Here is a 23,690-nt window from a genome sequence, read left to right as displayed (position 1 = left end):
GAAAATAATATAATAATATTCCCATAATTACAAATAAAGGCTAATATTACTATTATAGCTTAAAGAATAAAGAAACAGTGAATCAAATCATAGTAATATGCAGTGTTCTTTTAAAACAAAGTTTTAGACATTACAATTACAACAATGTTAAGGGAAATGTGGTGAGTACATTTGTCCACTTTTTATGTTGGCCTCTTTTAGGAATAAGATGAGACTTCTTTGCACACTTTAAGGTGTTTTCCCCAATGAGGAAACGAAAAGAAGAAATATGAATTACTTGTAAATCTGGTGGACTTTAGAGTAAAAGACTTATGTAAGTAGGTAAAAGTTTTTACTTAATAAAAGTTAGTGCTGAATGTGCTATCAAGGGATTTGGTTTGTCTGCTTCACGTCTCCATAAAGTGAAACAAAAAGAAAAACAGTTTGTTTTTCAATCCAAACCAGGAGACTGGGAAGCTTCTAGAAATCTCTGCATAATAGTCATCATCACGTTGAATGCTTTTAATTTACAGCTACCCCTAAAATAATAGTTCATACAAACTCCCACCTGTGGACTGTAATATATTTAAGGACTTATTTAGGACTGCAAAATTTACTACCACACGTTAACATTTTTACAGTCACATGACCTCGGTGCTTATAAGGCTGGGTCAAAATTAGGAGGTCTTTAAGCCAACTAATTATAACCAAAAGATTTTTAGGCTTCTTATACCCATAATGATATTTTCAGGGCTGAAAAACATATTTACGCTCTGTTAAAAACTGCATGCACTTCGTGTCACAATTTAATACTCAAGTCTTTATAATTCACTGGAAAAAAAAAAACTTTCAAAAGTACATTTTAGTTAAGAAAGAGTTAGTGGAGTGGAAGTAGAGTGGAAGTGAGTGGCTAGTTAAAACAAGCCAGCATCAGAAAGGTGTCCTTTTATAGTAATGCAAAAAAGAAAGTACAGAGTACAGGCCACCTTTGGTAGCACTAACCGTCCGTTGATGTTTGCAGGTGTTAGTTTATGCACAGCTCTCTTGAGGTCCCACCCCAGCAATTCAATCAGATTGAGATCTGAACTTTGATTAGGACATTTCTTTTTTGCCATTCTGTTGTAGATTTGCTGCTGTGCTTGGGATCACTGTGATGTTGCATGACCTAGTTTTGTCCGAGCTTTAGCTGCCGGACAGATGGCCTCACATTTGACTGGAATACTTCAGTATACAGAGGAGTTTATGGTTGGCTCAGTAACTGTAGGTGACCAGGTATTGTGGCTCCAAATCAAGCCCAAATCCTCTTGCCAGCTATGCTTGACAGCTGCTATGAGGTGTTTGTGCTAATATGCTGCGTTTGCTTTTCGCCAAATGTGACTCTGTGCATTGTGGTGAAACAGCTCTACTTTGTCCTTTAGACAGACAAGACTGTTCAAAACAATCTTGTGGTTTGTTCAACTTTCCAAACTTAAGCTGTGGTGACATGTTCATTTTAGAGAGAAGAGGCTTTTGGCTGGCAAAACCTTAAACAAGCCATACTTGTTCAGTCTTTTTCCAATTATACCGTCATGAACATTTAACATGCTAACAGAGGCCTGAAGAGTCTGACATGTAGCTGTTGGCCTTTTGTTGTGTGCAGTTTCTGAGCATTGTACTGACTGACCTTTAGGGTGTCTTTGACGGGACTTTCACACCTGGGAAATTTGTAGTATTGTGTTACAAGACACAAATGAATGCTATAAAACCATCAAACCACCAAAACTGCTGTTCTAGAGGTGATCAGACTGTTTTCAAGCAATTAGCTTTTAGCTAGCAGCAACACAAAGCTGCTTACACTCCTTAATTCCTATGGATGGACTTCACAGGACTGCATCCAACCCTGGAAGAAACTTCCCTTTTCACAAGACTCTGTGAGCATTTTGACACTAGGCTCATCTTCTAATCTCAGGGGTGGATTTACAGGGAGGCAAAGGGGGGCAACTGACCCACTGCTGTAGATCCATGCTCCCCCCACCCCAATTTTCTGTCCCCAACTAATTTTCTCAACCTAATTGTCTGTTTTCTTAGAAGAGATCATGCAATTAATAATTTAAAGTGTTTTGTGGATATTTTGTTGACATATTCATATAAGGGATTTTCACAACCTTCACTGAAGAGGTATGTGCCACCCTGCCTAGACCTCTTGCCCCCACCCAAATGTAGAGTTTTCTAGATCCGCCACTGTCTAATCTTGTTTCCATATTCTTATATAATCATAGCATGAGGTAGGCTTTGCATGACTTTATTAAATGAAAGAGCTGTTTATGTAAAACAAACAAACAAAAACAGCTGGAAGCCAAACAGCAGAGAAAGGAGAGGAAAAAAAGATCCAACTACTGAAAAATACAGTGGTGTTTTATTTGCAAATTAAAAAGCACCGACAATATTAGTTACACTGTAAAAATTATTGACAACAATTACAAATCTTTATCATACAGTCCAGGAGATTAGTACCATCGTTGCTGTTATGTGTTATCATTTAATACTTTATATGGAGAGACTCAGTACCTTTGTACAACAGTTGGCAGTGAGAGGACATGAGAGGAAAGAATCTCAGCGACACACCTCTGCACAGTGAGGAGAAAAATAAAATAAAATAAAAATTTCCACACTCCCCCTCAGTAGAGCACTGACATTTCACACAATGGGCTGATGGAGAGTGTAAACCCAAACACATTCAATAATTTAGGTCTACAGAGGGTTTTCGCATTATTTACATTATAAAGTCACCGTCATGTGCATTGTTATAACATCAGAACATCGTACAAAACTATTGCAAGAAGAGCAGCTTTTTGTTACCTACGTTTGACATCTAGTTGCAGTGGTAACACCTTGACCGACAACCAAAATGTCTGAGCGGTCTCTCTGGGCGAACTGTTGGTTTGCCGGGTGACTTTACGTGTTTGTTCTGTTTTTAAATAAGCAGAGTCAGCTTTTAATCTCCCAAACGAAACCTTTTCTATTGAGTGACATGAAACAGAACATAAGAAAACATAAACAGCTGTGATTAAAAAAAAACAAAACAAAACAAACAAACAAAAAACAACAACAATGCTGACACCAGATTTTCAGATGCACAATCTTCTGAATCTTGTGGGACCAGAGTGTGGCGTTAACATACAGTAGCTAGCTTATGATCTTCTTCTTCACAGATTGTAGTAGGAACAATTTCGTGAGTGTGCTTTCCAGTAACCTTTTATCTTCAAACAATGTGCTTTCATCACCCGTCCTATGTTCCTGCTGTAGCCAATCAAATGGTTGTAAAACTGGCTACAGAGCATGCTAAGCTGAAAACAGTGTACGCAACTGTACTGTACATCTGGCCTATATGAAACCAATGGCGCTAAAGTGTTTAATTTTGGTACATTCTACAGCAATGCATTGCCATCCGCATTACAGAGACGTTAAAATCAAAGTAAAGAAAAAAAAACACTTTAAAAAAAAAGAGCCATGAAAAGTCCATGTGGTAATAGTTTAAGGAAGATTCTTGTCCTGGCACTTGTAACGTGATAACTAGATTCTACCAAGGCCTATCAAATAAGGCTACAACATGCAGCCTAAGTCAAGACTTCAGACGTCCCATTCTCCCTTCATACAAACACGTGCATCAAAGGCATTTGGAACCAATGTCTCTCAGGCGATCGGGATATCATCCATTAAGCCTGCTTTAATGTGCTCCTTACGTGAAAATTCATTGGCGGGGACACAGGTGATGCTCTCCATCACCTGTGTCCCACAACTGAAATTTCAGACTTTATTCCCTTCCTCTGATTTCCAGGAAGAAGTTCATGTGATGATAAGTTTGATTGAGGAGAACAGCCATGTGATTATCAAACACCGACAATTCCTCGTGTGCGTCCTCTTGAGTCTTCCCCGGTCTCTTCTTCAGTGCACACCGTTAAGGCTTCCATGTTCCTGGTTTGCCCACTGTTGCCCTATTTGGGAAGATCACAGTTGAGTCTTGAGTTGTATGCGGATGTCTCATCCTCAAATCTCAGTCAAAACAAATTGGGATCTTCAACATTTCAGGCCATGAGGCCAGTGAGCCCCAGCAGGGAATATTAGTGGTTCAGTATGAGGAGGTGTGGTTTTCCCCTGTGGTGCTGCTACCTGGTGTGGACCAGCTCTTCTCGGAGCCAGCTTGGTAGAGGCTGTCCCATCCTGTAGAGCAGCTTAGACAGCTCAATGTTATGATCCCTATAGTACTCCCTGAGGAACGCCTGGGACTGAAGAATGCAAAAATAGAGCAAATATTAAATTAAAATATAGCAATTAAAAAAAGATCATACTATAATGTGATAATTCTTCCTACCTCAGGGTCCATATCAGGGTACCTGCGTCCTTTACTCTTTCCTAAACACTTTGTCTTCCCCCCCTCCAGCAGCTGACACCAAAAACCTTTTTTAGGGTCGAACCTGGACGTAAAAAAACACAAGAATACACTGAGAAATAAGAAACGACTATTTAGAATTTCAATTCTAATATTGAAAATCTAAAATCTCCCCCCAGTTACTGTGTTTCCGTCATATTTTCTTTGCTCATATGTCCACGTGCTGTTTTCTAGCGCGTGGACATATGAGCATGTTTGACGGCTCCACAAATAATCCCATTCCAATAAGCAACTTAAAGAAGTGTGATGTTCACACTTAGAACTTTCAGCATGTATTTTAGGAGGGTGGGAGAAATCTTTTTTTGAGCTGACAAACCTTCAAATTAACCATGAGACAAACACATTTTTAAAAGCCAAGTGATTTAGATTTTTTTTAATGTAATGATTTTTTAAATGTCTTTATTCTTTACTAGCGGGAGCTGTTGATAGCTAAGGTTTTTTAAAATGCTAATGACTCAAATCACATCTTTGTATTTACATTTGAAGGCAGGAAAGCTATTAATGCAGCTGCAAGTTCATTTGTAAACTTGGCAGCTGAAAGCAACATGCTGGGATGAAGATACTTACGCTAAGATCTTGTGGTAGTTGATAATGTTAGTGAGGCCAAGAAACTTCTGGATTTTGTCCATGACTGAAGCAGGCTCGGTTTTCAGCATCTGTCCATCCAAAACTAACACCTGGGAAACAGTATGTGAACAGGAAGAGGATAGTTGGGTATGCAGAAAGCTATAAGACACTCTCAATGATGAGCAGAGCTGATAAAGGAGTTTTTAAGACTGATACCAGTTTATTTGCTCATTTAAGAATCAGATTTATCGTCCGATATTTCCTTTCATATGACGCATAAACAAATTTCCATAAAGTTTGATATGCGTAGTTAATTATGAGTCTTTACTAGGATAATATGGCAATGAAATAAAAAACATATCTTATTTAAACATCACATGAAATTGTGCTTTACGATCTGCCCAACTCTGCTTGGACCAGCTGGTTGTTTGGCGTGTGGAAACATGTCACGGACAGGGAAGTTGTGTAGTTCCCTCTAGTGAGCAAACTATGAACACGAACACTATAAACATGGTTGAGGAGAGATCCTCCAGCCACTTCTTTATTTTTTAAATTCTAATTTCTCAAGAGGACTAACATATTGGCCAATATATTAGTCAAGCTTTAAAAGTATTATTTATTATAAATGATCATATTTCAGATCTGCAAGTCTGAATACAATGATCTGTTAGCCAGAATCCACCAGAGCTGACTCTTATGGACGTTCTTGTTCAGTAATGACGCTCACAGTTAATCCCGACTCATTGTGCAGCTTAGAGATTTTGAGCAACAAGTGTTCACTTTGCTGTTGAGTGTCCCCAAAGAGCAGCTCTCTTTCTTCAAGGTCACCCGCATTTGAAACACTGACTATGAGGAATACCAAAGAGAGAACAAGCCACCCTTACCACAAGTGATTTACCATACCTACATTTATACAACCTGAGTGTTAAATTCATTTAAATTCAACTATTAAATTAGTTGTATACTTTGTAATTAGTTTAGCATTTTTATTCTTTGATTTTATTTCAGTTTAGTTCAAGTGTGTTTGCTTGTTTTAGTTTAAATTTTTGCCAAATTAATAAATAATAGAAGGACAGAAATATTCAATTCTTCTGTATTCTTATTTTATTTTTGTTAGTGTTCAAAGTCCACAAAACCTTTTCAGGTAGTTTTCTTTATTTTTTCATAGTAGTGGTAAAGTTTTTTCACATCTAACATTGTTTTAGTTTGTTATAATGACTTTGGGTGCATCTGCACATTTCCCCCCCACTAAACAAAGCATCCTCCCCTCGGTACCTGGCTGGAGTGGTAGAAATTAAGCCAGCGCTCCAGATGGATGGCATACCAGCCTGGCACCAGACAGCGATTCTGGAGGACCCGTAGTTTGACAGGAGCATCACGCCCTGCAGTGATGACGTCGTGGAAAGAATATTTCAATGCCACTGGGTCATCGTGGGCTCTTTGGTGCTGCATACAGACACAAAAGGTGAAGAGAGTCTTTTAATTGGGATGAAAGAATTCTCTAACTATAATACAACAGCGTTTATTCAAAAGTTTGGAGATTAGTGGAGTAGCAGGTCACCAACCTGGTACCACGAGTAAGCTCTGTCTGCTGGGCTGATGAGGATGGTGATGATCTTGGCTTTGGGTAGGAGAGCTGCAGCCCTCTGAGCTGCCACCTCAGAGTCAAAGTAGTTAGCACTCTTCTCAAAGTAGTAGTCTGAGCTAGTATTGGAGGGCAGAGGGAAGTATTCCATATACCTAATGCATTAAAAAAACCACACAAAAACACAGCAAAAAAATTACAAGCAGCCGGAGTTGATCTGGTCCAATTTGCAACCTGCAGATAAGGATTATTTCTCTGTTCACTGTGTGGGTGATTGACCATGCACAACAGCTTGGCACCCCGAGTACAAAAAAACATCTAACACTCTATAGTGTTATACAATGTTAATATTTGGGCAGCCCACTCATAGAAATTTCCAGCCTGCCAAGTAAATTTTGTGTTGGATTGTTTTCAGATTGTCTGCAGTGGCGCGTGAAGCTTCACTTTAATGCTGCTCGAAGTCAATTAAACCTGCAGGAAACTCAAAACAGTGACTTTTTTTTAGATGAATGGGTGTTAATTGCGTTGCTGGTCTTGCTCTCGGCAATGTCACAAATGAGTGGATTTGTTGTTGTGAGGTGGCGTCGTTTGCTTTTTTTTTTTTTTTTTGCTTTTTACTAACAAAGTGAAAATAAATTGTTCACTGCCGTTGCCACTTTGTGTTTTTTTTCTTTTGATTTAACTGCAAATGATCTAACCTGTGCTCCTACCTAAACATATGGGAGAACATAACTCCAGATGCAGGTGCAGCAAAGTTGTGAAGCAACTGTGACTATAATTACAAGTGAAAATTGCCTTTTTCCACTCACAGTCCGGCGTATATGCCAACACGCCGAAGAGGGATGTTAAATTAAGAGCACTGTGAACAGTTGCTGTCAGTTGCTTCGATGCTGCAGCATCACACCAGACAGGGGGGGGGGTGGGGTGAAAAAATGTGAACATTAATTATATTATGGGGATATTTCTGACTCGTGAAGTGTTACTTCCCACTGCACAAAAAAGAGGCGAGTGTAAAAATACATACCAGTCAATGCCTCTGTGGTAGTTATGCCCATTGAAGAACTGGATCTCCTCAAAAGTCTCCTTGCTGGGGTAGTTACTGGTCAGATCAGGGTGCATGCCAAGAAACAGGTAGAGTGCTGTTGTCCCTGAGTGAAGAACAGCACAGCAAGTGTCACTGACATGATCAAGATGGTGAGAGGAAGAAAGAGGAAGTCTCTAACAATATAATTAGAAAGCAGATTTAAGTGTAATGTAACAGACATCTACAGTCAACCACGGTAACAACCTCTCATAAGATAACTTCTGCTTTTGAACTGAATGGCTGAATGTACTGAGTAAAGCTAAACATGTATATATTGTTTTTTTCTGTATATGTCTGAAATAAAGATACAATAACAATGGCAATTGTCACATTTAATCACTTCTAGCTATGTCCTGTAGAGGGTGTTGAAGTACTGCTTCTCACCTGTCTTCTGAGGACCAATGACGAGCAGTTTGGGGAAGCGGTCACATGTTTTCTCTTTGGACCAGATGTCCTTGTGCCTTTTGTCCTCGCAAGGATCCTGTAGCCAACAGAAAACACATTGAAAAAACATCCAGTGTTACAAATTTTTAACAGATATGAGAGCAACCAAATGGTGAAGTGGCCATCATTAAGGTATTACGCACAGGCTTTGCTTGATTTATGACACGGCCTAACTTGGGAAAATCTAACTACACGTTGCAGTGTTGCAAATCTCAACAATTGCGATAGGCCTGTGCGGTGGTGATATATGGTGTATACTGACTACAGCAAGGATGATACCCCCGTAATGGGCTGTAATTGTATCTAGCCTGCTCATTAAGCTATGCAATAGCTGCCACTGTGAACATATGCTGTTTTTCTCATTTTCATAGCTCTAAGAATACGTGCGCAGACTTGGAGCAGGTTCTGGAATCGTCCCTCCTTTGTGAGTTTCAGTAAAATATAAAAAATAAGGAATATTACACTCAGTATGTTCTTTTCACCTGCCAGAGGGGATCTCTCTCAGATGGGAACAGGCTGAAGTACTTCTGAGCCAGCTGGACAGGCGGCAGGGTCTGCATTTTCAGGTTAGTCCATGTTTTGACAAACATGACCAGGCTTTTGAAGGTGTATAGGCCGAGGCGGTCGTTCCCATAGTTGGACAAATGGGTCATGAAGATGCTGATCTGCGAACGGAGAGGGAAACGTGGAGAGAGAGTTATAAAAGGGGAAGAAGACAAACAAAATATGGTCTGAACTGGAAACGTGGTAAACTGTGTACATTATGTAACTGTCTGTGATTATGTGAATTTGACAGGAAATAAAACAATTAGTTGATTAATTGATTAGTTCATGAACAGAAAATGACAAACATTTAGTGAGTCCAGCTTTTCAAGTGAGAAATGTCTGCCTATGTCAAACAAAAGCAAATCCTAACTCTGGTACATTATTATGAGCACACTTTACCAACAGTACTACAGTACTAGGGGTGGGGGAAAAAATCGATACTGTGTAGTATCGTGATATTTTGTTTTCTAATAATGTATCGATACAGGGACAGCAGAAATCGATATTTTGTTACAAAAAAAGTGTTTGTGGACTGGAACATGCTCTGACTTCAGAGCATGTTGATCAGCTCCTTTTTCTGAGCAAGAATCCTGACATTCCTTCACTGTCCAAATGTGTTTAACTTTTTTTTTGGCAGCAATAAACATGACAGTTTACTTATTTTAATTTAAGACATGTTTTATTTTAATTAAGTTTAAAACTTTTTTATTTAATGTAAAATTATATTTTGTTTTAATTTACTTTCAAATTCTTCAGTTGCTGAATGGGCTGCATAGTTTTCATAAATTGCATAGTTCAGAATAGCTATAATTGTACCAGATGGTTGCATTCAGTTAAGTTGGACTAGACTGTAATACAAACCGTTCAGTTTGTCAACAATAAAACTGAAATGAGAGAAAGACTGAGTGCGAGACTTTGATATTAGATAAAATGAATATTGATAAAGTTTACCTTTATGTACAGAATCTGAATATCGCAAAATATTTTTAAAAATTGCAATAATATCGTATCGTGAGTTAAATATTGTGATAATATCGTATCGTGGGATGTATGGTGATTCCCACCTCTATACAGTACTGTGAAAAAGTCTTGAGCCACCTGTCTTTTAGAAAAATATTTTGCTTCCAAGTAGCCAGATTTCATTACAAGGTTTTATGAAGGTCTTTCACTTTTTCTTACCATTATCAGAGGAATGTTCTCAGAGGAATGACACTAAACACTGACCTATGAATCATTCAAGCACAAAAAGGCCCCGAACTCAAGTGATGAACCAGTCGAGCCTACACATAACATAAGGCAACTTAGCAGTTTTGAAGTGCATCTTCAGGCACTTTGTTACTTTGTGCAAAAATGTGCAAGATAAAAGAGTTTTACAGATGTAAAATAGTATTCTTGCAACACAAATGTGATTTCCAAAGAGCTATCGGCATACCTCACCACAGTGTACAGTGTGTTCTTTGAAAAACCCAAACCAAAACATAACAAAACAGTTTAAGGAAACTAGATAACTGAAAGACAAAAGAAGAAGTGGTAAGCAAAAATGGTAAGCAAAATTACCCAAGAACTGAACTGAAAAAAGGTGACAAAAAGTCTTACAGGGTGATGAACTGAAACATTATTTTTTTTTTAATTTCAAATCACTCTTGAGACGTACGGGGGGGGTCAGGAGCCCAACACAATGGAGATTCTGTCATGGTTCGAGGGGCTGGGCTCTTGTCAAAAGTGAACTATGAACACAGAAATGTATCGACAGATTTGGATCCACCATGTGATAGCATCCAGAAAGCATCTGATTGGCAACAGCTTCCCTTTTCAGCATGACAAGAAACGCAAACGAATGGACCAATGCAGTAAACGGTCAGAAAAACCAAAACAAAAAATGTAGCACTATCTATCAGTCATGGATTGGTCCAGACCTCAATATTATTGAAACAGTGTGGGAACATCTTAACAAAGGACATAGCAAAACACAGCCAACACCCCAAAATGAGCTTTGAATGTCTTTCGAGAAGCCTGGAGAGCTTTTCCTGAAAACTACATAAAAAAAAAAGATGACAACAGAGCTTGCCTAACAATGTTTTGCCTGATGTGGTCAGTCTAAAATTTGACCTCTGCATGTTTTCAAATTGTACAAACTGTGGTTTTGCCCCGGATACTATTTTCCATTTATGCTTTACTGCATTTTCCTAGCAAAATATAAAGAAATGAGGGGTGGCTCGAGACTTTTGCATTACATTATTAAAAAAAATAATAATAAAAATAAACATATTAACCACAGATGAATGACTCTGACATTCATTACTATCACTATACAGTATAATAGACTTTAAATATTAGAGCATGCTGCCCCAGTTCTCAATAAGCCACTAAAACCTTCAGATGAACTTTTCCTGGATCACAGTTAATTATACGCAGTATGAGGGAAAAGGTTTTGAGCAAAAGAGGAAGTGGCAGTTTAAAAAAAGAAAAAAAACTGTTGAAACAACACTTTATAATTATGTGACACAAACAAGTCTCACTTAAAAAGTAAAGCCTTGCAAAAATTATCTTCAGACCAGACTAACCCATTTATATCATCTCAAACAAAACATGCTGACAAACACAACGAATTCTCAACACTGTTTTTGCTCCAGCGACAGAAGCTTTGGCAGCAGAGTAAAAAAAAAAAAAAAAGAGTGCGCTTGATGCAGACATCCCTGTGTGACTCACCGACTAGTCATTGTCCCGTCCCTCGTTTAAATTTCAATTTACACCATCAGTAAAACGGTTTTTCCAAGCTCGCGAGACTATCGAGGTGCTGTGCGGATGTGTAATTGACTCACGGGGTTCAGAAGAACAGTGAGGAAGAGCTCTCCACCATTGATGAGCTTGTCCAGCTCATTCGGACTGCCCGGGTAGTCTTTGTAGAAGATAGTGTGCGTGAAAAGACCACAGGTCTGTCTGGGCAGCACCTGCGACACGAACAAAAACACAAAGTCACCAAACCAAGAGCGAGGAAACAAAAAGGGAATGAAGTTACACACTCACGTTAAAAAAAAAAAAGGATCATGAGAAGTGCATTGTCACAAATAAATACACACCATCAGCCCTCCGCTGAGAGCAGAGCGAAGCTGTCAGTACTCCAAGCAGTTACCCCACACATTGTTTGCTTCCAATAACATTCATATTATGCAGCTCATCTAGCCAAAGCAAACCTCTTATTCACTCCGAGTCTATATGGAAATTCATGGAAATGCGTTTACAGTTTGGAGTGTCAGGGGAACTGAATATCAATCATCAGTAAGCAGTGGAGACTGTCCATTCAGACTGCTCTATCTCAAGGACAGGAACAGAACTGTGGGACCACACAGGCTGACTGAATGCCAGCACTACAAAGCAACTAGACTGAGGCTGCACTGCTTCTTATCAGCAGTGAAGGTCAACCTGGGAAAGAAATGGATAAGATCCCCCCTTCACCCACCCACCTTTTAAAACCTCCTGAATGTATTCTATTCATCTTTAATTTTGCTCTCTTCAGCTCCAACTCGGATCCGAAGCTGAATAAAGTCAAGTGTATTTTTCTTTCTGTTTTTTTTTTTTGAGGAGGGAGTGCTGACATTTCAATGATTGCTGTATGCAGACACTCGCTATGCTGTTGCCAAGGATGTCAGTCTCCATTATGCTGCTGAGGCCTCCTAGGCAGCGCAACCTAGACAGGTGTCTCATGCAAGACTGGTTCACTTGACTACATTATCATTTGGCACTCGATAGGAAATACAACCAAGCAGGACTGGCCTTTTGCAGGACTCCTGATTCCAAAGATGGAAAATAATAACACTGTCATCACAATTATCATCTAGGAAAAGCGGGCACGCTGAGAGCAGTAGATGAGGGGCAAAAGAACAGGTTGAAAAGAGAGTTGGTCATAAGAGAGGAATAAATATAAAAGAACTGAAGGAGGAGGGGGGAGTGATAAAATATGTAAATGGTAGAAGAGACCCCTGAAAGGGATTATTGGCTCAGAAGGTAATGGATGTTGAGAAGCCAAGTGGAGAGAAAGCTAACAAGCCAGAGGTAAGAAGATAACGAGGCTTTTTCGAATGCCTGGGTGTATGAAAAGTTGCCTTACACTGATGCCGCTATGGATGAAACCTCGCCGGAAGCGAGCAGGCTTTAGATGCGGGTACTCTTCTGTGCTGGTCACCTTGATGCCCCACACCTTCTTCCAGGCGTCGTACAGCTGTATGTGCACAGGGTAAACGCCCGAGTGGTGAGGAGCCACCGCGTAGCCCATGTTAGTGGGGATCCCCTGCTCCTGGGGATGAAAAAGAAAACGAGGCGAGGTTTAACGACACCCGTCAAGCTCTGGGGATATTGAGAATTGTCTGAATTTGAAAAGGGTGTCTGCGTTTTCTTTGCTGTATTCACACTGACTGTATAAGCAGAAGGAATTCACAGGAAAACAATGCAGCGTGTGCAAATTTATGCAACTAATAACGGGCTCGCTGTTCTGTTGCTCATATTACACCATTTAAGAGCTCTACCAAACCTATAATTTCCCGTTGCTGCTGTGCAGTTAAATCTTAGACTTGTTTTTTAACTGTTAAAGGGGTCATAGAAGATGCGTCGCACGTGCTAACATTGTTAGTGGAGATGGAAATCATTCTTTTTGAACAAGTTCATTTTTATGCGTCTCTGTTTGAGGAGTGAGTGAGCGAGCAGTGAGGAAGGAAAGAGCAGCCACAGCGAGATATTAGATAAGAGCCGAACGACGCCTCAGCAAGCCTACTTCCACAGCGTCTTCTTGCACAGAAGACATGCAGGTCCGAATCTTCACATCTGATTAAAATTGCACTAGTTTTGCATTCTTAATCAAAACAACGCAAGACTTTTTTTTTGGCTACAGGCACAGATGCACCAGATGCCCTTTTGTATTACAGACAAAACAGCTGCTCGAGGCACGTGTGCCGCTAACTGAAGTGAGCTTCAATCTTTATTGTTTTTGGTTTTTTTACTTGCGAAAACGTCACCAGCTCGTCCGAGACTGCCTATTTAAATCAAAACAGCAGGATATGCAAAAGATAAGGCCGATCACTGTGTTTACTCAAAACAGCGATGTGACCTTTACCCCCAAGCTGACTCACCATGGCAAATTTCTTGTTGAGCAACATCTGCTCGGCCAGCACGGACTGGTTATGAAATAGATGGGGCTGCATGTGGCTCCACATGTGAGGAAACCACCAGAAATCCTTCACATAGGAAAGCAGCAGGTCATCTCCCAGGTCCTCCTCATCAGATCCTGGACGTAAGAGAGAATAGCATGGGAAAGGAAGAGGGGGAGATGGAGGGAGATGAACGGGGTTAGCGCAAAAATGAGGGGCGGTGGGTTATGAGGAAATTGAAGATATAAAAATGGGAGATGACAAAGAAGAGGCAAAGGTAAAATGGAGCCAGTGATGACAGGGAGAGGAAATGAAAGTCAGCGAGGCAAAGGGAGAGACAGAGTTCAAATATTAGAAGGAAGCATTTGAGAAATGAGAAGCAGGAAATGGACAAAGTCAGGGCATGACAGAGAGGACGGAGAGGAGAAGCAAAATTAAAGAATATGAATCACGACTTCACCAGCTTGAAGTTTTATTTATTTTAGTTTATCTCAGCGTGAGTTAAACTGGCAAAAGTTCTCGTCGGGTTGCATCTCACCAGCGTGAAAGAATTTCCCTGAGAAGCCCAGATTGAAGGTGAAGTTGGGCACATGGGTGCGCAGCTCCCTCTGTGTCTCCAGCAGGGCCTGAAACAGTAGGAGGAGAGGAGGGTGAGTCAATACACGATGCGCTGAAACCGGTGCACGAGCGCATTAATGAGAAAGCGCGAACGCCCGTTCGGTCTTGTGCCCACATGCATATTTTATTCTGAAAGTTTCTTTCGGTAAACATCCAGCATCCACTCCCAGTTGCCTCACTCCTCTCCTCCATTCTGTTTGATATTTTGCTCTCCTCTGATTCGGGTGTTTGTTTCATTTGATCTCCGTGCTGGATGAGGCTCCCAGTGCACACCCCCTCTCTCTCGCTCAGATTTCTCCATCATGTCAGGGTGTGATGCGTCTCTAAAAGCTAGCTGCTGCGCTGCCAGTGAGGGGGGCCTTGATGCCTCTTCCATAACTTTTTCTCATACCCTCTGCCTCCACATGTGAGGCGAGCCTGTTCTGCTCTGAGGGGACGCAAGCAAGGAGCTTTTCAACATTCTTTGTATGTCTCTGGGCCCCTGAAATATTCATTGCTGTGGAGCTTCTGTGACAGTGTGAGCAGTGGGGCCTGTCAGCTTTGAGCAGCCTACTGGGACGAATGCATTCAAAAGGAGTAGAGGAGTGAGAAGAAGGGGTTTCTGTATGACTGGCAGAGGGTAGAACATGCTATGTGTGAGGCAATTTTTTATTTTCCAGCAAAGGGCTGTTGAAAAACAGCGGCTGATGAATAGATAAGTGGGTTCAGTTACTATTCTGAGAAGATGTTTTTCTTTTTTTAGCACTTTGAAACACAAACTCACCTTTACGTCAGGCACCTTCATGCGGGTACCCTCTCTGCCCACAAAGATGTCATCTATATCCACAAGGATGTAGCGCTCCAGAGAAAGCGAGAGCCGCTTCCCTGTCAAAAAGGCCACAGCGTCCACAAACACCAGCTTGTGCAGCCAGAAAGCCAGATTGTTGCCGAACAAGACCCTCTGGATGCCGTCGTGAAGCCCCAGGTCCTGCACCACTGACGGCAACAGAGCAGCATTCTGCCCCATCGACGCGACGCTCTCAGCTGATTGGGTCTTGGCCAGTAACACGGGTTCGTATGTCGAGTGGTTGGACTGAAAGACGGTCCAGTCATCTCCGGGGAGAGGACCTGGCAGCGGCTGCCCAGATCGAGTGATAAAGAGAAGCGGGGACTTGGGGTTGACCGTGCAGTCCTTCAGACCCAGGTTAGAGTGAAGAAAGAGGGGGAAGCCTTTCAGCTGTGCACTGAGCAGGCTGTTTTCATTGGCCTGATCAACACAGAGAGACAGAGACGAGAGAGAAATCACACAGATTCATCATACACTGGAGTGATGAAGACAGAAATGCATTGGAAATAATTCCCCAATTTCTCCAGTCATGTGTGAAATAAGGAATGTCAGGCCTGCTCAAACGTGAAGGCATGAGGCAGCTTCTACCTGCTATGCTCAATCTGCTATGCCCTGAGATTGCAGTCAAAATGAATAACCTCCTGCTGTGTTCTCAAAGACTCTGAGACTGAGACTTCAGCAAAGGCTTAATGAAATTTCCCCGCCAAAACTTGCCATTCCCTGATTCTCTCTTACTTCATCTTGCACTTCAACATAACTCTTCCTTAGAATTTCAACACAGTGTTTGGATGTTAGTTAGAAACATTAACACTAATATACACTGTGCAGTGTCCACATGATGGTCATTGTATCTAAAGAAACGTTCATTTGTTACACTCGTTTACCTCGAGGCTGCAGATGTAAATAAAGTGATTACCCATGTCATCTAATTGATTTTTCTTTTCATCACATCTTATCAGAAACTAATATGAAGAAAGTGATACAAATACTAATTACAAATTAGGCCTGCTCTGTGAGGTAGACTGCATTTAGAGCCTGTCTGACATTAGATTTTTGAGATTGACAAAATTACAAATATTTGGTGATTTAAAAGTCAGATTTTTGTTTTCTTTTAGATGCACAAAATATAAACGCCTTTCCCTAACGTTTGGTATGTGCAGTCATTTATGAGTCCCTATTAACAAACCATAAGGAAACCATTTAAATATAATCTTGTTTACGTCATGGATTACTCGTTTACGCTCCGCCCGACTCTGCTCCAATCAGCCGTTTGCCGTTGTTTTCGTGGCCGATGCCGACAGGGTAGAAACTTGGCCAACATTTCAGTCAAGCTCGAATTTCATTGGAAAGGAGCATTTTATTCTCCGCAGACTACACGTGACAAAAAGTGTATTCGCTTGATTTGCTGTATGATTACTTACAGTCACTTCATGTTGCACAACTTAAGTCTTCCTTAGAAATACAAAACAGCGCGTGGGTGTTAGCGAGAAAAGTTGACACTAACACAAACTGCGTGGTGTCACGTCACCGTTTTTCCCATTCATGTGTGCAGACTATACGTTACATCTGTGATCATATTTAGTAGTTTTAAAAATCTAATAAAAAACAAATCAGCTGATTTTCTTTAACCATTCGTTCATTCTGGCTTCTTTTCCCCCCCGCATCATTTGGAGTTAAATTACCCCGAGGCTGTAGTGTAGATAACAACTATTGCAATGCTTAACTATCTAATTGTATTTATTTTTCTTTGTATTTTATCTTATCAGCACCTAATATGTAGAAAAATAAACAAGCACACATGCAACATCAATTTCCCTTTCCATATATCAGGCGTGCTTTATGAAGGAGATGAAGCCTCACTAATACACAGGATTTTTATGATTTCCCTAACAGTTGTTAGATGTAGTTATTTATGAGTCTTTATTAATATGAGAAAACAATATCGATATATTGGCAAATGGCTAATATCAGCCACTATATCAGTCGAAATATTTTATTTCATTTAAAAAAACAACTATTTTATTCTGCACAGACTACACATGACCAAAAACATACCATATCATGTTTGCTATACGGAAAATTCTACAGTGTGCAAAACTCTGGAGACATGCTACTCGTGTTCACGGTCACGTGAACCCTGTAGAGTTTTAACTGTAAACAACACAGAGTTGTAAATCACAAATAATCCAAATAAACTTTGTAGGGCTACATGAAAAAAGTAGCCAAAGCTAATTACAGATGCAGAGCAGATGTAAGTCCACTGTTGTACAGCTGGAGTCTAATTAGAAGCAATGCATCTGCGTCTGTAGTGGACTTCATGTGTATGTAACAAACTCGCTGATATCCATCAAGGAAAGGCCAAAACGGGACAACGACATCAATCATGCAGATGTGTAAGTGTACTGGTTGCTTTCTCTTTCTCCTTGTGGTAAATTCTGCCAGGAAACCATGACCTGCCTAAAATTTCTTCTACATCTCTAGATCTTCTGTACATGGCTCAGAAATGGTGATTAAAACCATAACACCTTAGAAGAAGAAAAAAAGCTGGCCTTGGGCAAACATAAGCATCTACGGATTTACTGATCTAGAGGAAAAAGGAGAGAGCATGAGAGAAACACAGAGGGAGAAGGAGGCTGGGGAATGCATGTGTAGATTAAAACAAAGCAGAGAAATAAGACACTGAGGAAGAAAAGAGAAGAAGGCCAGATTGCAGAATAAAGAAAAACATTGATACAGAGAACATAAGAGAGACAGAAGACACTGCCGTGGGACAGAGTGATATTGAACCAGGCAGGTCTTTCCAACTCTGTGAATCCCATCTCCTTAGAGACGGTGGAGCCAGATGGACAGGGCAGAAGGTGTGAGTGAGAGAGGGGAGAGAAAGGGGGGAGGCAGAAGGAGTGTGGTGTTGTCCTAACCTTGAAGAAGCCAATGATGCCTACTCCATATTCCACACAGTATTTGTCCAGCAGCTCTCGGTTCCAGGCGTCCAAGTTGACATACTTGAGAATGTTCTCATAAATAACAAGTGTAAAACGCCCCTTTTCTTTGTCCGTCAATGTGGGCATGTCCCCTTTGCCAGGAGAGATTTCAGTCCGGTACCTGAATCGGCCAGACTCCAAAATGGCCACAATCTCCTGCCCCAGTTGAGAATATTGGCTTTCCACAAACACCAGGACAACAGGTTCTGTCCTTGTCCCTCCGGGATCTGCCCCGGGGCCCCCTGAGGCAGGCCGCAAAGGCAGCAGTCGGGATGGAGTGACCCTTGGGTCATCGGTGTCGGCGGATGCTCCCTCGGCTCCGGATACACCCCCTCCTGATGGCTCCAGCTCCCGCTTGACGCCATATAGGAAGTAGGCTGAGATGAAGACGCTGACGGTGCAGAAGAGGAAGAGAAGTATCAGCGAGGTCTGCAGGGGGAGGAGACGGACCTGCCGACGGAGGCGGGTCACACATCCCAGCATCGTCTCACGCCACACCGCTCTGCCGCGCCGGCTCAGCAGCACACCTTGGGGGACAGTCTCTCTCTCGGTGTGGATAGAGGACAGCGAGCAGGGGATTCTCAGAGCAAGGTCAGCCTTGTTATGGAGCTAAATATAAGAAGCATTAAGATAGCAGCTGCAGGAGCTACTGGAGAAAGAAATGAGGCGGTTTTGGTTCTCCCTCATATTGCAGCACTGCTTATGTCACCATGGCAAACAAATAAGGGGCCTTGGACTGCTGGTACACACTTATGCCTCGCGGGGAGAGCTGGCAGGCCGAGTCACTGGTGGAGAAAGATGATGGAAGACTCCATCACCTGTCCATCATGTAAACCTGTCAAGCATGTCCTGGCTCGATTTTGCTCCACTCTTTTGATTGGAGAATAATCTCTTGAGGAAACAAAGGCCACGCAGGTCATCTCAACAGCATTCCCACAGGATTAAATCTCCTGACCTAGAAAAACGGCAAGACAGAAGGAAATAGCGTTAAAATCTAACAGCACAAGCATCAGCTCCTATAGAACAAACAGCATATCACGTTCTTTTGTTGAGTGGGATTAGCCGTGTGTGGGAGATGTTGCATACTGGCAGTGCCAGCACTCCAAAAGTTCGCTCCAAAGTAGTCCTTGCATTCACCTACACAAAGTAAGAGCTGCCAGTTTTCCCCTACACACACGCACACACACACCTAACCCCTGTGTGTGCAAACATAACACACACACACACACACAAATCACCCGCTCACGCAGCCTCCACACAATCAATAGGCAAAATTTGAGTGACAAAGCTTCAGGGTGAGCCAATTCCCAGTTCAGCTCAGAATTGTGTGACTGCGTGCAAGTGAAGCCATCACCCATGGGGACATTCGCCTTCTATTTCTCTCAAATCCGCACAGTATCGGAACCAAAACGGAGAGAAGAAAGGAAAAACAAGCTGATGGAAGGGAAGCGATCCAAGAGCAGAGGAGTGGATGGGAGTGACAGACAGACCTGGCAACAAAAGGATCCTTTACTCTTGGAAAAAATCCCTTATCACACTCTATATACATTTCCATACCCTCAGCAGACCTAACATAATATACCAGCCCTTTAGGCAACCTCCATCAAGCCAAGTGTGAAAAGTAAAGCATCCAGCATGAGAATGGTATGAACGAGTCACTTACAAAAACATCATTTCTCCATTAAGTCTCCTGGTGGAGAAATGAGATGGAGCATCATTACCTTTGCATGGAAAATGGTCTGACCATTAAGCGGGAAGAGCTATTGCAGCGTGCACACATCCCTGTGTAAAAACCATAGATGCTGCATTAGAGACACATACCCCTCAACCCGAAGACATTAAACAGTGACCACGAAACCCAGCAAGACACAAAGGGGACATAAAGTAGATGTAATAATGCCATTAAAGGGTTTATTGGTAACCCGATAAACCTAGGTTTAATTAAAAGTAAGCAGTAACGTCAAAAATACACAAGTGGCCGCACTGAGCTCGGCTCAAACGGAATTCCAAAGTGGAGAAAATCAAGTGCATCCGGTGTCCTTTTAATGAGAATCAAGGTCAGCACTCTGGCAAGTGTCTCTGCCCCGGCTATCCTTCCAGCTAAGCTTAACAGGATGCCTTAAATCTGCCTCCTGCAAGAGCTGTGGAAGAAATTGCACGTCTTTTTTCCCTTCATGGGGATGCAGAGACTAATGTAAAGAGAGGCCGTGAAAAAAAACAGTGGGTGTTCAGAGAATATATCACAGCGGTGCAGACAAAAACCAACAGAGCTGGTTGCTTGAAGATCCCCGGGTACCTTGTTTGTTCCTTTCTTATGGAGCCAGGGTTCGTGCCACAGCATATCAAAGTATGATTAGCCACAGGAAGTGACTCCTGATGGAAACAGTGAAGCAGAGGACATGACCGGGGTGACAACTATTACCACTGTAAAGAAGCACAGTTTTCTTTTTAGGTTTCTCAGCGTCAAGCTGCTTCAGAAATCTACATGGCTCCAATAATGAGGACCAGAATATTAATCAACAAAACTTATTCACTTGATCTTAAAATTGTATCAGGATGATGTGTTATGGTTTTATGGTCATGGGTTTGTTTTCCCAGCATTTGAGTTTTTGGACTTTCTAGTTTTGTTTATTTACTTGATATATATTGAGATCTCAGGGTTGTGTGAGGTTTAGATTATGTCTTGTATTCCTTCTCCTAGCGAATTTAGTCTAGTTCTCTTTTCCTCCCTCCCGTGTCAAGCCTCTTGCATTTAGTTTGTTCATGTCTCGTGTATGATGTTTTCCTCATTAAGTCATCAGTTCCTGTTTTACTTTGAGAGTTTGTAGTCCTGGTGCTTTGTTTTTACTTTTGCTTCCTTTGTCTTGTTCACTGTGATTTGGTTTAACGGTGTCTCATTCTCCGCAGCTGTTTCCACTCCCCCCATCACCCTCCTGTGTAGATATACTTGCTGTCCCCCCTTGTCCTCTGTTGTAGTATCTTTTCACCTCACCACAGTGAGTTCCTAGTTTTAGATTACCGTACAGTAAGTTTGTAGTTTTCCTCCTTTTAAATGCTGTATTTCGCCTTTTGGCATATGCTCACCTTATTTAGTTTAATGTACTATTGGACATTAAACTAAATAAGCAGCTAGCTGTAAGTTGTTTGGTTCAATCAGCATAGAGGCATGATTGCGAATACCGGCTGAAGTTCAAACTTACTATTGAAATGGAGAAGAAAGGTGATTTAAGTTACTTTAAATGTAGTATGGTTGTTGGTGCCAGATGGGCTGGTCTGAGTATTTCAGAAACTGCTGATCTACTGGGAATTTCCCGCACAACCATCTTTAGAGTTTACAGAGAATATATCCAGTGAGTGGCAGCTCTCTGGGAGAAAAATGCCATGATGCCAGAGGTCAGAGGAGAATGGCCAGGCTGCTGTGAGCTGATAAGATGGGAACAGCAACTTAAATAACTGCTTGTTACAACAAAGGTATGCAGAGGAAGATCGATGAATACACAACACATCCAACCTGGAAGCAGATGGGCGACAGCAGCAGAAGACCACAACGGGTATCAATCATATCAGACAAGAACAGAAAAAAATGAGTCTTGATTTCTGCAGCAGCATTCAGATTGTGGGGTCAGAATTTGGCATAAACAACATAAAAGCACGGATATATGCCTTGTATTGGTTCAGGCTGCTGATTGCAGTAAAAGTGTGGGATTATTTTCTTGGCAGTATTGTTGCCAACCATGTCCATCCCTTTATGCATAGTGAAGCAGTCTACTTATGGCTGCTTTAAGCAAGATAAGACACCATTTCACAAAGTTCAAATCATCTCAAACTGCTTTCTTGAACATGACAATGAGTTCACTGTACTCAAATGACCTCTACAATCACCAGATTGTCAATCCAATAAAGCACCTCTGGGATGTGGAGGAATCTACATTACAAGATTTATATCGCAGACGTGCAGCTGACAATTCAGCAGCAGCTGTGTGATGCTGTCATGTCAATATGGACCAACATCTCTGAGGACTGCTTCCAGTTTTAAAGGCAAAAGGGGGTCCAACGTGTACCTAATGAACTGGCCGGTGAGCGTATGTCAGCAGATATGCAGGAAGAAACATTGAAATACACAAGAATATTTGTGATAAGAGAAACAACAATGTAGATTTAACAACAAAGTAATACATTTATAGTGGTCTATTAAGAACATGGACACTAAAGATTTCTTTTGTTCTGACGAATAGTCAAATGCCAAAAGATTTGTTTTTAAAACAGGAAGAAACAAAAAAGAGAAACAAATTAATCCTAACCGGTTTGGTTGAACGCTAATTAGTAAAATGTTTCCTCCCCAAATGATAAACCTTCTAATGATGTATATATTTTCAGATTTCTCCATTTCCAGCCATAGTGGCCTGCCCCGATCAGAGCTATATTAAAGTCAATTCCTGTTAATGTGTAATCAGACTGAAGACATGCTATCTTTGGCCGTGTCTGCAGGGAGACAATAAGCACTGCTGTGACTTTAATGACACTGTTAACATGGCTTGGAAGCAGATCTAATGGCAGCGCGGAAAGACTGAGCAGACTCACAGGAAACCACATTTCTTGCCCAAATCACAGTAGAGATGACCGCCTCCCAATGTTGACCTTCACACTGCGATGCAGTGAGCTACAGCTGAAGAAAGGAAGAAGGCAGAGAGAAAGAGAAGGCCTGAGAGGCGGAGTGAGAGAAGCAGACACAAATAAAGGGAAATCTCAAGGCCTTGAGTGCGAAGCAGTGAGGTCAGACCCGTTAAATAGAGAGTACAATACATTAGACCATGATGGGGCTGAAGATAAAGCACCTAAACCGAATAATGGCTAATGGATCTCAAAATGTCTGCATGCCCATCTCACCTAATGTGCTACGTATACCTTGGAAGAGGCCGAGATAGAGCTGGAAACGTGTCTGTGCTCCTTTCTTCAAAATAATAGATTCAAAAATGCAGAGGGAGAAAGCAAGGGGGACATGAATATTTCATGCTTTGCAGAAGCTGATGAGAGGTATAGCCAGCAGACATATTGGGTAAGGTGAAGAGAAGCCAAAAGGTTCACAGACACCACGGTGTTCCAGTCTGCCAGAGAGTCAGAGTCCTAACTCATGCATAAAGGAGCGGCAGTAGGAGACTAACGCAGATCCCATAGCCAACCTTTTCATTCTTGGTGATGGAAAGAGCTCAGACCAAATATGAACTCTGTAATTGCACATGTGGACTAAAGCCTCCCTAAATAGAGGTGGCAGACCAGAGTAGTAAGAAAGGAAAAAATGAAAGACAATAGCAAATGAAAGGACAAGTTGATCAACTCGTACAAGACAAGAGAAATTAGCAAGAGATTCACCCCAAAGTATAACCATCAATCCCGACGCTTCGAAAACTACAATTAAAGCACTTTGCTCATTATTTTAGAGCGGCTGATAGACACGAGGCGACAGAGTGAAATGTAGGCAGAAACACTAGC

The 23,690-nt window shown here is 41.5% G+C and overlaps 1 protein-coding gene across 2 annotated transcripts in view; it reads right to left on the bottom strand.

Moving 5' to 3' along the window:
- Positions 1-2,813: 2,813 nt before the first annotated feature.
- The window catches only part of LOC120724255 (bifunctional heparan sulfate N-deacetylase/N-sulfotransferase 1-like), a 52,881-nt gene continuing 32,004 nt past the window's right edge, over positions 2,814-23,690 (bottom strand). Inside the window, exons 2-15 of one of the 2 annotated variants that reach the window (XM_040016358.1) lie at positions 18,138-19,155; positions 15,157-15,639; positions 14,314-14,401; positions 13,758-13,912; positions 12,743-12,928; positions 11,457-11,585; positions 8,571-8,753; positions 8,029-8,125; positions 7,585-7,708; positions 6,541-6,715; positions 6,251-6,421; positions 4,976-5,085; positions 4,331-4,433; positions 2,814-4,244 (exon numbers count right to left, since the gene is read on the bottom strand). In XM_040016358.1, coding sequence (XP_039872292.1) covers positions 4,125-4,244; positions 4,331-4,433; positions 4,976-5,085; positions 6,251-6,421; positions 6,541-6,715; positions 7,585-7,708; positions 8,029-8,125; positions 8,571-8,753; positions 11,457-11,585; positions 12,743-12,928; positions 13,758-13,912; positions 14,314-14,401; positions 15,157-15,639; positions 18,138-18,683 — 2,670 coding nt within the window. In that variant the 5' untranslated portion in view covers positions 18,684-19,155 and the 3' untranslated portion in view covers positions 2,814-4,124. The remainder of the gene's footprint in view (positions 4,245-4,330; positions 4,434-4,975; positions 5,086-6,250; positions 6,422-6,540; positions 6,716-7,584; positions 7,709-8,028; positions 8,126-8,570; positions 8,754-11,456; positions 11,586-12,742; positions 12,929-13,757; positions 13,913-14,313; positions 14,402-15,156; positions 15,640-18,137; positions 19,156-23,690) is intronic. The other variant, XM_040016357.1, reaches the window with a different exon arrangement.

This window comes from Simochromis diagramma, unplaced genomic scaffold (assembly GCF_900408965.1).
Source record: "Simochromis diagramma unplaced genomic scaffold, fSimDia1.1 OVJJ01000685.1, whole genome shotgun sequence".
Lineage (NCBI taxonomy): Eukaryota > Metazoa > Chordata > Actinopteri > Cichliformes > Cichlidae > Simochromis > Simochromis diagramma.
Note: the sequence above shows the minus strand (reverse complement) of the source record. Positions and strands in the feature narration are given on the sequence as shown.